The sequence below is a fragment of the Elaeis guineensis genome, chromosome 9 (genome assembly GCF_000442705.2).
Source record: "Elaeis guineensis isolate ETL-2024a chromosome 9, EG11, whole genome shotgun sequence".
Lineage (NCBI taxonomy): Eukaryota > Viridiplantae > Streptophyta > Magnoliopsida > Arecales > Arecaceae > Elaeis > Elaeis guineensis.
Genome location: NC_026001.2, coordinates 56,462,773 through 56,476,091, shown reverse-complemented (window position 1 = coordinate 56,476,091; position 13,319 = coordinate 56,462,773). Strand labels below are relative to the sequence as shown.

The window sequence follows — 13,319 nt, the reverse complement described above, 5'->3', positions numbered from 1 at the left end:
ATTTTTGAGATTTGCTGTTGAGCCACGCACGTGTGTAGCCTCTACAGATATCCACTCGAACTTGAACTAGGATGTTTTTCCTTGATCAATCCGCCTACTCCTAGACGGATCAGCAAGCTTCTTGGTCTGCTTTCAATCTGATCTTCGGCAGAGCTCCGATCAGCCTTCGATTGCAACCTTCTCGCTTCGTGTAGATCTGACGGCTTTCAATGCTTCGAACCTACCAGATGGCACACCCAACACTCTTGGACGTGGAAGAAGGTATGAGATCAGAGAGAGGAGAGGGGAGATGGGAGGAGAGGCGTGGGGATTTTTTATCTCATGAAAATCTGTTTTGCCGATCAAAAGGGGACCCATTATATGGGCATCTGATCAGATCATATATCTTAAACCAGAAGAACTTTGCCAAGGCACCATCCATCAGGAATTTTTCCTCATTTTGTCACACAAAATCATCAAGAAACATCAGATGGTGTGGAGATAAGATAAGGTGGTTGTTGCCCCATTCAATCTCAGTTTCAAATTCGAATAGTTCAAATTTGAAACCAAATTTAAATTCAGATAGAGATTTATCTTTTATCCTCTAATCAAATTTGAACTCTTTAAATTCAAATGGGGATGAAGCTCTTATCCTCTCACCTTTATCCATAAGTGGCACCATCCCTTGGATCTTATCTATATGGGGTGCCACTCCATCTGCGAACAAAACACACGATGAAAAATGTGGTTGGCGCCCCCTCATCTCTTAATTCTTGCATGGAAGGCTTGCTTTAGGGACTCCAACTATTGGTGTCCAAAATGAGCTTGCTACAATTTGGTTTAGCCCTATCTAATAGGAAACCCAAATTAGGTTGGAGAAAATGGGTTTAACCATGTGCTAGCATGGCTTCCTTAAATCCAAAGCTAGAACTCAATTGATCCTAACCCAATCAGACTACACTTAGCCCAATTGTGCAATCCTAGACCAATACCCTTGTTTGTGTGACCCTATAGGTCCAATTTTGTCTGGTAGTGAGATATGTTGTGATCTCCATCAGCAATATTATCGAAACTCTTTTCGATGGATCGAAATTCTTTTTAATTCAGTCAATTAGGAATCATTGATCATCAAAATGATTCTAATTGGACCTAACCCAATGAGACTACACTTAGCTCAATTATGCAATCCTAGACCAATATCCTTGTTTGTGTGATGCTATTGGTTCAATTTTGTCTGATAGTGAGATAGGTTCAATTTTGTCTGATAGTGAGATATGTTGTGATCTCTATCAACATCATCGAAACTCTCCTAGACCAATATCCTTGTTTGTGTGATCCTATAGGTTCAATTTTGTCTGATAGTGAGATATGTTGTGATCTCTATCAACATCATCGAAACTCTCTTAGACCAATATCTTTGTTTGTGTGACTTATAGGTTCAATTTTATTTGATAGTGAGATATGTTGTGATTCCATCAACAACATCATCGAAACTCTTTTCGATGGATCGAAATTCTTTCCAATTCAGTCAATTAGGAATCATTGATCATCAAAATGATTCTAATTGGTCCCATAATTCACTAATGACACCCAGCAGTATGTGGTGGCAATCCAGTAGAACTGAATGATGAACCTAGTGCAGTTACCGTATGATTCGGTTCCTCTATCATGAGTTCCGACAAGATATAGGTTAAGGATAACTCGTCAAATCTGATTCTTGTCTTATGTTAGAATCAATCGACTCAAATTCGATGTGAAATCCAATAGAAACATCTTTCTATTTTTCACATTTTTATGGTCATGGGCTTTAGGACTCAGCTTCATGATTGTATAGGATTACTCATCTATCGAGGTCGACAGATCCCATCTTGATGCGCATCCTATTCCTACAGTGAGTCTACTATAGCCAATTACACTTTAAGACTCCGTATGGCAGGAGATCGAGTTATGGTGTAGTCAAACTACAGCAACCTCACTGTGAACAGTCGAGACACTGTAAGTCAAAGAACTAGTTACACTATCGCAGTATCAAGTTAGTCACTGACGAGTAGATAAATATCCTAGTGACTATTCGTGTTTGGTCATGTCTAGTACCCTTGTTCCTAACAAGTACTTGGATTCTCACTCCGGTGTCTCAACACCGTAGATTCAAGACTCATCTATCCTAAGGAAGCGATTGTGCACCAATCTCTCTGGATCAAACACCATCCTCGTGATGATCTTATTATCAGAAGCAATTTATGAATTAATTATAATGACACGTGTCTCAAATTTAACTTTTAAGAATGTGTCAATCCATTAACTCAATGGATGATTCAGAGACACTTAACAGCACAAATCTGAATGAAAACAAACCCAATTTATTAATTATAAGTCAATATTACAAAATATATTCTAAGAAAGTATTCCAAGTGTCAGCCAATCTGGCTTTTAGAACATACATCTAACAACCTCTCACTTAATCTAAAGCTAATTGGCTACAAATCTAAGTCTCATCTTTTTAAGATGGGCTTCAATCTTTTGCTGGCTCAATTGTTTTGTCAGTGGGTCAGCTACGTTGTCTGCAGTGTCGATTCTCTTTACCTCGACGTATCCTTTCTCGAGGTAATCACGGATGAGGTAGAATTGTTCGATGTGTTTGGATTTCTAATGAGATCTTGACTCCTTAGCTAGTGCTATGGCATCGTTGTTGTCGTAGAAGAGGGGGACGGCATCTGATGGCATCACATCTAGCTCCAAAACAAACTTCTTGAACCAGAATATCTTCTTAGCAGCTTTCGATGCAGCGATGTATTCTGCTTCCATGATAGAGTCTACAATAATAGAATGCTTGAAACTCTTTCAGTTTACAGTACCACCATTGTACAAGAAAATATTATCTGATGTCGACTTTCGATCATCAATATCAGACAAAGTCTGAGTCAGTATAATCTTGTACCCTCAGTTCTCTATTATCAAGGATCAGAAACATATCCTTAGTCTTTCTCAAGTACTTAAGAATATATTTCACAGAAGTTCAGTGTTCTTCCCCTGGATTTGACTAATATCTGCTCATGGCACTCATAGCATGGACGATATCAGGTCGTGTACAAAGCATGACATACATGAGACTCTCAATTATTGAAGCATATGGGATCTTGCTCATGCGTTCTATCTCTTTCGATGTGTTGTGGCACATCTTCTTAGAGAGATGGATTTCATATATGAAGAGTACAAATTCTCTCTTAGAGTTTTCTATGCTGAACCTCTTCAACACCTCCTCAATGTACATCTTCTGTAAAAGGCCTAACATCCTTCTAGATCTATCTCTATAGATCTTAATCCCTAAAATAAAGGATGCTTTCCCTAGGTCTTTCATCAAAAATTTATTAGACAACCACAGTTTGACCGACATCAGTATGGGAATCTTATTCCCAATGAGTATGTCATCCGCGTACAATACGAGGGAAGTAATAGCATTCCCATTGATCTTTTTGAAGATGCACGGCTTTTCATTTTTTATGAAACCAAATATTTAATTACATCATTAAAATGTGCGTTTCAACTCCGAGACGCTTGCTTTAGTCCATAAATGGATCTTTGCAGCTTGCAAATCTTGTGATCTCCATCACTGGAAGTGAATCCCAACAACTGCTCCATATAGATATCTTTCTCAAGATATCCATTAAGGAAAGCCGTCTTCACATCCATTTGTCATATCTCATAATCGAGATATGCTGCAACAGCTAGTAATGTTCGGATGGATTTAAGCATAGCAACTAGTGAAAAGGTCTCCTGATAGTCAATGCCTTTGCGTTGACTATACCCTTTAGCCACCAGTCTAGCTTTAATGGTCTCTATTTTTCCATCCGAATCTATCTTTCTCTTGTAGATCCATTTACACTCAATAGGTATAATACCTGGTGGTGGATCCACTAAGGTCCAGACTTGGTTTGAGTGCATTGAGTCAATTTCTGACTTCATTGTCTCTAACCATTTCTCAGAGTCGATATCTGATATCCCCTCATCATAGATTTTGGGATCATCATTATGTACCCCATTCTCAGTGAAGAACATTTTCTTAACATCCTCTGTGATGATACCTAAGTATCTCTCAGGAGGACGGAAAATCCTACTTGACCTACGAAGTGGAGGAGGAGATGTGTGGATTGGCTCTAACTGAATTAGTTCCTTATGTTCCGAAGCTCGTGGCTCTTCAGAGACTCTCTTGGAGTCCAATCTATCTTCTCATGCCTTCATCTTGAATAAACTATTTTTCAAGAGATGGCATTTCGACTCACAATCACATTATGGTCTTTTGGGATATAGAAATAGTATCCTAATGATTCTTTAGGAAATCCTATAAAAGGAGCTTTTAGAGATCTAGAATCTAACTTGTCTGCCTGTTATCGCTTGACATGGGTCGGACAACCTCCAAATCTTAATATGACTCAAACTTGGGTTTTTACCATGCCATATCTTATATGATATGGTAGGAACGGTTTTAGACGGAATCCTATTTAGTAAATAGATTGCAGTTAATAGACTATGACTCTAAAAAAATATAGTTAGTGAAGGTCATCTTGGATCGAACCATATCCAATAGGGTTTGATTTTTTCGTTTTGAAAATCCCATTGAGCTGAGGCGTTCCAAGCAGAGTCCACTGTGAGACTATGCCATGCTCTTTGAGATAATCTAAAAATTTTTCACTAAGATATTTGCCTCCTTGATCTGATCGAAGAACCTTAAGAAATTTTTCATTTTATTTTTCTACTTCATTTCTGAATTCTTTGAATTTTTCAAAGATTTTAGACTTATACCTCATAAGGTACATGTACCCATACCGTAAGAAATCATCGATAAAGACTATGAAGTAGGAATAAGAGGCTCTGACCAGTACATCGAATGGTCCACACACATCAGTGTGTATTAGAGCAAGTAACTCTGTGGTCCTTTCCTCATGTTCCACAAAGAGAAGCTTGGTCATTTTTCCTTGAAGGCATGACTCACAGACTGGATATGACTCAGTAGTCAATAGCTCCAAAAGTTTGATTTTCTCTAACCTGTTAATCCTGTCTTCTCCTATCTGATCTAGCCTTAGATGTCACAAGTACCTTTGGTTATCATCTCTAGGATGTTTATTTCTTATGGCATTCACATCATGCTTGATAGAGTTCACAAAAACATCTACGTGTAACTGAAAGAGATTGTTTATAAGGAAACCACTACTAATCTTTTTATTTTTGAAAATAAATATTGCAGTGGTCCTTAAAGAAACTAATTACATATTCTTGTGTTAAACAAGAGACAGAAATTAGATTCTTGCTCGCAGCAAGTACAAAATAACAATCTTAAGAACTAAACTAATTTCTGATGGTAGTTGCAGAGGGTACGTCCCCACGGCCACAGCAGCAACCTTTGCTCCGTTTCCGACTCGTAGGGTCATCTCGTCTTCCCTCAACCTCCTACTATCCTCAAGATCCTGCAAAGTAGTGCACGGTGAGCACTAGATCCAGAATCTATAATCCAATTGGATGCAGAAGAAACCGTCAAATTAGTTTCTATAACGAGCATATCTTCAGAAGGTGTGCCTTCCTTCTTGTTCTTCAGGCTCGTCAGGTAGCTAGGGTAGTTCTGCTTCCAGTGACCGTCCTTGTTGCAGTGAAAATATTTTTCTTTCTCAATGGCCTTCTTCTTCGGAACTTCTTTTTTTGGCTTGTTCTTGGTCTTTTGCTTCTTCGCAGACTTTTTCTTCCCAGTAGATTTTCTCTTGGAAGAAGTCCGCTCCACAGCGAGAATAGAGCCTCTTGAATTCTTCAAGATACCCTCAGTGGTTACCAGCATATTGACCAACTTAGCTATAGTGCACTGAATCTTATTCATAGGAAAGTTCACTATAAACTAAGCATATGAATCAGTCAAGGATTGCAGAATGAGGTCAATCTGCAACTCTTTGTTCATAGACATGCCGAGCTTCTCAGTCTCCTTTAGATCCTTGATCATTGTCAAACCATCACATATCTTTGTTTTGAAGAGTCGCTTGGACACTTCATAGAGTGTTGCACGGCTTTGCTCATCATATAACTCTTGTAGGTGAGTCAGAATCTGTCTGGTAGTCTTCATATCTTCGTATTGGTGCTGCAATTTGTTAGACATTGAGCCCAACACGTAGCATCTAACCTTGTTATCATTGTCCAATCACTTCTCATGAGATGCTCTCCAATCAGGGGTTGGACGAGCTGGCAAGAGGGTGAGGTCTTGGTCGAGTATATAGGCTATTTTCTTGGAGCTTAAGATGATCTTAAGATTCTAGAGCCAATCCTTAAAGTTAGGTCCGGTCAGTCTGTTGGTGTCTAGGATGCGGGTAAGGGGATTTGAAGCAGACATTTCCTACAAGAGTGACGGAGGTTCTAGTTAGATTTTGTAATTGACTTAATCAGTTTGTTTTAGGAATTTTATTTTAAAAACGAACCTAAACTCTCACTATTTCTTCGAATCATCCACACTCAGGTGGAGAAACGAAAACCTCCGCGATTTAGAATTTCTAGTGGGTGCTGCGGCCCCACTGATTGGCATACCACCTCATTTAACAGTTATTGATGATGTGTCAACCAATAGACGGACAACCCTTGTCCAATGTTTCTCTAAACATATTGCAGCCAACTTCAGTCTCTAAGTCCTAAGTCCTGAAGGAAAGGTTTGCTATCCTAATGCTGCTAGAAGAGGTCAAGCTAAGGTTTGCTATCTCAGTGCCGGATACTATATTGGTACCTTACTGATTTGGTATAGTATGGTTGGTACAGTACGGTACATATCTTGTGCCGAAATAGCTTCCAAATCATTTTTCTCAATTTATATCTTGGTACACCTCAATTTAGATCGGTTCACTTTGGTACAGATCAGTATGCACCTTGGTCTGGGTTAGTATGCTTGAAAATGGGGTCGTACACCTTGGTATAGGTGGTATGGGGCATGTACCGACTCGAAGCGGGGTTTCATACCGGTTTTCTACTAGGACGGTATGGTATGCCTTGTATCAAGTGGTACGAGGTTTTACAGCAAACCATGGGCGGTACAGAAGGCCCTGCTATTGTCAAAAGAGGCCGGAAACTGTCGGAGAGTAGAGAGGTGGGAGATGGAGAAGGCTGTTACAGGCTCAGCCCTAAATTTGATCCACTTTCTTCCCCTTTTTCTCCAAGTAAAGAAGCCAGTTAGTTGTTTGATGGATGTTATGCCTGTGTCTCATTCAAACAAAGCATCGGTCTGATATATCGTTGTTTTAGGAACACTTGGAGCTGGAGACATATAACATTTCATTCTCCCTCTGCATGGCAGATTGTTCGTCCGAAGGCTGAAAGTTGACTGTCCGGCCCTTTCTGGCACCTTACAGCTTTAACAAGTCACCTGCCTCTGTGCCTTTTCTATGCTTGTTTAAAGTGGCTGCACTTAGGCCAAAGCAAGGCACTTGGGGTGCTCTCGTCTGCATCTTTGCTCTAAAAATCTTGCTACATATGGTTGGAGAAGCCCACAATTATCCTTATAGAAATTTGAAGAGTAATTATTTTTTTCTAGTTATTTGCAATCTACTTCTATATACTTATTCCGGAGGTATTTGTTTGCCAAGGTCTTAATTAATTGAAGAACTCTATTTTCTTTCTTGAATGTTGAGCCATATTTTCTAGTTTTGCATGATTTGTTGTTATGCATGACAATCACAATTTTGAAGAAGTATTTAAGCAGAATACTCAAGAATTAAGTGCTATGGTTCTTCTTCCAATTGTGAAAACCATTAGATTTGAATCGGATTGTCTTAGCATAGATCATATTAGAACTTGTTGTTTCTCCCTAAGGAAAGCAGCCATTACTCTAGCTTGGCATAGTGAAGACTGAAGACACTGATATATTCCAAACTATTTCAAGGATTTTATTTTTATGTCACAAGATTTCATTAATATGACTGAGATTCTCTTTGGTTTTTACCCAATTTGACAAAAACATCTTACTTTTGGCTAAAACAAGTTAAACCTGATATTTTGAGTGCTGTGGCTCACTCATAACTCCAGAAATGATTAGTAATTCTGAGTGAGAGATCAATGCAGAGTCAGCCAAGTCTGACTATCTACCATTCAATTAATATTATGAAGATATCCATCTATCACTAGGCAGAATATGGCTACTACAATAGTTTCGGCCCAAAGACCTAAGCCTAAAATCACAATGTAAGGGACTATATAGTAAGTATTCAAGGTAATCCTCAATTATATAGTAGTACAAAAATCTTTGAAATGTCTTTGAACTAGCTCTTTAGTTTGAACCTTAGTGCATAACATATATGGATATAAAGTTACATTATATCAAAATTCCTGATTGGAATGTGGAATTCAGGACTGTTGTCATCTGGTTTCACTTTTATAAAGTGATACCCTCCCTGTGCTTCATATGCTCATGGAAACAAGGTCACATGCAATCTGAGTTCTTCCTTTATTACTCTTTCACAATTATGGCAAGCTGTTATTTGGAAAAAAACATTTCTTAGCCTAGGTGTTCTACGAGCCTAGATGTTCTATGAGCTGTTATGCTTGATTACCATATACTAATGGAATATAAGACTACTTGCAATTGAAGTTATGGCAACTACTCCTTGTTTCTCTTCCTTCCATGTTGCTATGCGCCCTTTGATGGAGGTACAGGACTTACTACTAAACTTGTAAGATGGATCTAGAGTGTTCGCCGTATCGGGCCGAACCATCCGATATATCGTCTGGTATGTGGCGTACTAAACCGGACCGACGGCCAGCCGATCCGGTTCGGGGGGTTTTTTCGGAAAACCCCTTCGAACCGCACCGAACTACTCGATTTGCACCGAACCACTTGGTTCGGTATGGTTTGTGTCCATACCGCCCAAAATCGGGCTGTATGGACCGGTACGGTTCGGTTCGGCATGAACCGAACCGTACCGACATTGGCACATGCAAAAGGGGGGGAGTGGGGCTTGGGCTGTCTTTTAATGGCAGCCCAGGTGATTTAGTTCTCTGAGAAGCTCGAGAGCTCTCAGAGAACTCTCGAGGCTCTCAACGAAACCGTCGAGACGTCGAAAAAATAAGAAAAAAAGAGAAATTCTATTAAATTGCAGCACTGGTTCGAGGAGACATTGATTTTTGATCGGAAGTAAGGTAATGTGTTATTCTTTTGATAAATATTTTATTTTTTATGTTTTTGTTGTTAAAAATAGGATAAGAATGAGGAAGTATGAAAATAAGAGAAAATCATGTCAAAATTTTAGGATTTTGAAATGATTTAATTATGTGATAGATCTTTGGAAGATCTACATGATGACACTAAAATTGTTAATTTTTGTTATTTATATATTTTTTAAATATTTATATATATTTATTCATAAAAAAATAGTAAAAAAATAAATTTAAAAAAATAAAAAATCAGAGTTTTAGAATCTTGTTTAGAATGATTCAAGCTATTTAAATCTAACCTCGAATTTTTTTGAAATATTTGAAATTAAAAAATATTTTTATAATTATTTAAATAATAAAAAATATTATAAAATAAAAAATATGTAAAAATAGTGTTATATTTTAGTTAATTCAAAAATATTATTTGAAGCATATAACATATTTATTTTGAATTTATAAGTTTTAAAATTATTATTGAAATTAAATTTATATATAATTTTTTAATAATCATTAAACTATCGTGTTTTGTTATACTTGCAGATATTTGTAAGAAAAAAAATTCAGAGTATGACGTTCATTGACTTCAATTAATTATATTTTTTTATATATTTATTTATAAAAAAATTATTAAAAAAAGAAATAAAAAATAGAGTTTTTTTGAAATTGCGAATAATGTTTAGAATGATTCAAGCAATTGAAATATTTAAATCTAACTTGAGATTTTTTTAAAATTTTTGAAATTAAAAATATTTTTGTAATTATTTAAATAGTAAAAAATATTATCAAATAAAAATATGTAAAATTAGTGTTATATTACAGTTAATTCAAAAATATTATTTGAAGCATATAACATATTTTTTTGAATTTATGAATTTTTAGTTTATATATAATATTTTTTAATAATTATTAAACGGTCGTATTTTGTTATACTTGCAGAAATGAGTAAGAAGAAAGATTTAGAGCGTGACATTGGTTGGGATCATGGCAAGATACTCTCGACTTTGCATCATTGAGATGCAAATGGTGCAACATAGAGTTCAAGAGAGGAGGGGTGACTAGGTTGAAGCAGCATCTGGCTGGTGGTTATCCTCATGTGTCATATGTCCGAAATATCCACAAGAGGTCCGATAGTTGATGAAAAAGTATTTTGTTGATTCGAAAGCACAATGAAGGAAAGGACAAAGCAGAAAAAGACAGAAGTGGACCGCCGAACTACAGAGCCACCTTCTTATCATTTTAAGAGTCAGAGGAGGCTTTCGCTCCAGATGATAAGGAGGCACAGATTGAGGCTGCTATTCAGACGAGCTTGGATGATCAGTACCGACAGGAGGAGATGGCTCAATATAGAGAGCGATTTGGATAATGCTACGAATCGGGGTCTGGATCAGCGACCGATGGGGGAGAATTCGAGTTTAGGAGGACTACATCAGTCAGAGAGCCCAGTGGTAGAGGGAGCAGACATAGCATGTCATCTTTGTTGGGAGCTTTTGGCAGTAGGAGGTCCTTTAGAGATATTTCAGCAGGAGCCACCATCCATGTTTGGATCCACATGTTTTGCCCAGCAAGGATTCAAAGCAGCAGAGGATTGACACTATGATAAAAAAAGATAGGAAGGATATGTGGCGAGCTATTGGATCATGATTTTATTTCAGTCATATTCCAATAAATGCAGCAGCCAATCCTTACTATTGATCTGCCATTTCAGCTATAGAAGCTGTCGGTCAGGGTGTAGATCTGTCAGAACCTGAGGACATCTATGGTCAGCTTCTTGACAGTAACAAAGATCTGCAGAGATGGATTGCTTCTTACAAGAATAAATGGCCTACATACAGACTGACAGTGATGTGTGATGGTTGGACCGGTCCTACTAGATGGAGCATTATTAATTTTTTGACGTATTGTGATGGAAAATATTTTTTCACAAATCAATTGATGCTTCAGATAAAATGCACGATGCTACATATCTTTGGTCTGAAGGAGAAGGTGATTGATTCAGTGGGTGAGCAATATATCGTACAGATCATCACAGATAATGGATCATAATATAAGGCTGTCGGAGAGTTGTTGATGGAGCAGCGACCGCAGATATACTGGATCTCATATGCTGCACATTGCATTGATCTTATGTTGATGGATATTGGAAAGATTCGTAGGGTGCAGCAGGTAGTGGAGATTGCCCAAACTATTACTAGATTCATCTACAATCACACATGGGTTCTTTCATTGATGCGGACGTATACTGGGGGAGATCTTAAGACTGGGTATCACACGATTTGCTACCAACTATATAGCACTTGATAGTCTTCTTCAGAAGAAATCTGCTTTACGTCAAATGTTTGTCAGTGCCGACTGGCAGGAGAGCAGATATGCGAGGGTCGGTATTGATGAAAGTCATGTGGAGAACTTGGTGACAAGTCAGTTATTCTGGCAGCGGGCTGAGAAGGTAGTGAAGGCTATTAAGCCATTATATGAGGTGCTTCACACCGTAGACAGTGAAAGATATCCCCAGATAGGCTTCTTATATTACATGATGGAGTGGATAAAAAAATATATCAGTGAGAATGATCCGAAGCATGCTCAAAAATTCATTAACATCATTGAGCGCCGTTGGGACTATCAGATGGGTAGAGATTTACATCTAGTCGGTAAGCACGGATTCAAGAATATTTTAAAATATATTTTTTTATGCTTGTAAAAGTGTACTTAATCAGTTATGGAATGTATCTATAGCTTATTATTTGAATTCGAGATTTCAGTATATCATTTCTGGGATAGATATGGATAACGAGCTTCTTGCTGCTCTTCGTAATGTAATATATAAGATGGTGTCCGATTCAAAAATCACATCATTGTGTCTGCAAGAGGTATATTAGTTTAAAACAGATGTGATTATTCAACTGAATTCGATCTGTACTCAATGATATATTTATAAATTTAATAAATATATTTTTTTACAGACGAAATAGTTTAGAGAGGGATCAGACAGCTTTGGAGTCTCATCAGCTGTTGTAAGCAAAAAGCAGATGAATCCAGATAAATTACATATTAATAATGAACAGTATAGATAGATATATAATTTTGCTTAATAATATCATAAAATTTGATATGTAATTTTACTTTTGCAGCTGAATGGTGGATTTATTTTGGAATGTCCATAGAATATTTGAGAGGTGTGGCTATCCGTATTCTTTTTCAGAAGATCTCTTCTAATGGCTGTGAGCGTAATTGATCGACTTTCGTCCTTATGCACAGCAAACAGAGAATTCGTCTGACATAAAAATACCTCAATGATCTTGTATATGTTCACTATAATCTGAGGTTGAGGCTAAAATACATTCAGGAGGAAATATTATTGAAGTACATTGATTCGACACTAGATGATTATGCTGACGAAGACGACGATCCGATCATCGGATGGCTGCAGGTCAGCAGCAGGAGCCAGAGCTTGATGAGCCAGGGTTCCATCCATGACCAGCCAGTGTGGTAGCTAGGGAGATCAGGATGGATCTAGGATAATGGGTAGAAGAAAATATTCCATGTAAGGTTCCAGCTGATCAGCCACAGTCTGAGGGGATACAGGAGACTCATTCATCACATGACTCGATGTCCGATACATCCTCGCAGATGTTTGAGCGACAGATATTTAGACAAGGTCGGCAGTCAGCAAGAAGACATCCATCCTTCTAATCACAGAAAACTCAATCATAGAGGGGTACAAGGGGGAGAAAAGAAAAGACAGTTGCACGTGCGCCATTCTTGAGAGTACAGGAGCAATTTAGCTCAGATTCGAAGATCAGAGAGAGTGATGATGATACTGATAGTAGTAGTCATGGATCTGATGATCATGGAAGAATTGGAGGATAGGAGATCACTATTTATGAGACATCTTGCGATTCATCGGTGAGTCTCAATTTACACATACCATACAAGATAGGGATCATGGTGGACGAGTCGGTAGAGATCGTGGGGAGCCGATTTCATATAGACGATGGGCTCCTAGAGGTCGTCCAGCACACGATGCAGCTGCAGACGATCTTACACGTGTAGGGTCCATAGATGTATCTGGATCATCCTCGCATTATGGATTCTATTATCCGCAGTCACCTTATGATCCATATGGATATGGTGCATCCGAGGCATCGTCTTCTAGTGGTTACTATCCTATGCAGTCT

At 38.0% G+C, this 13,319-nt stretch overlaps 2 protein-coding genes across 2 annotated transcripts in view; both read left to right on the top strand.

Moving 5' to 3' along the window:
* Nucleotides 1-13,319, top strand: part of LOC105035164 (prolyl 4-hydroxylase 1) — a 112,933-nt gene that overhangs the window by 32,685 nt on the left and 66,929 nt on the right. The window lies entirely within an intron of this gene.
* Nucleotides 11,306-12,113, top strand: LOC140851738 (uncharacterized). The gene is made up of 3 exons (XM_073243836.1): nucleotides 11,306-11,792; nucleotides 11,878-12,011; nucleotides 12,105-12,113. The coding sequence occupies exons 1-3, from the start codon at nucleotides 11,480-11,482 to the stop codon at nucleotides 12,111-12,113; spliced, it is 456 nt and encodes a 151-aa protein (XP_073099937.1). The 5' UTR covers nucleotides 11,306-11,479.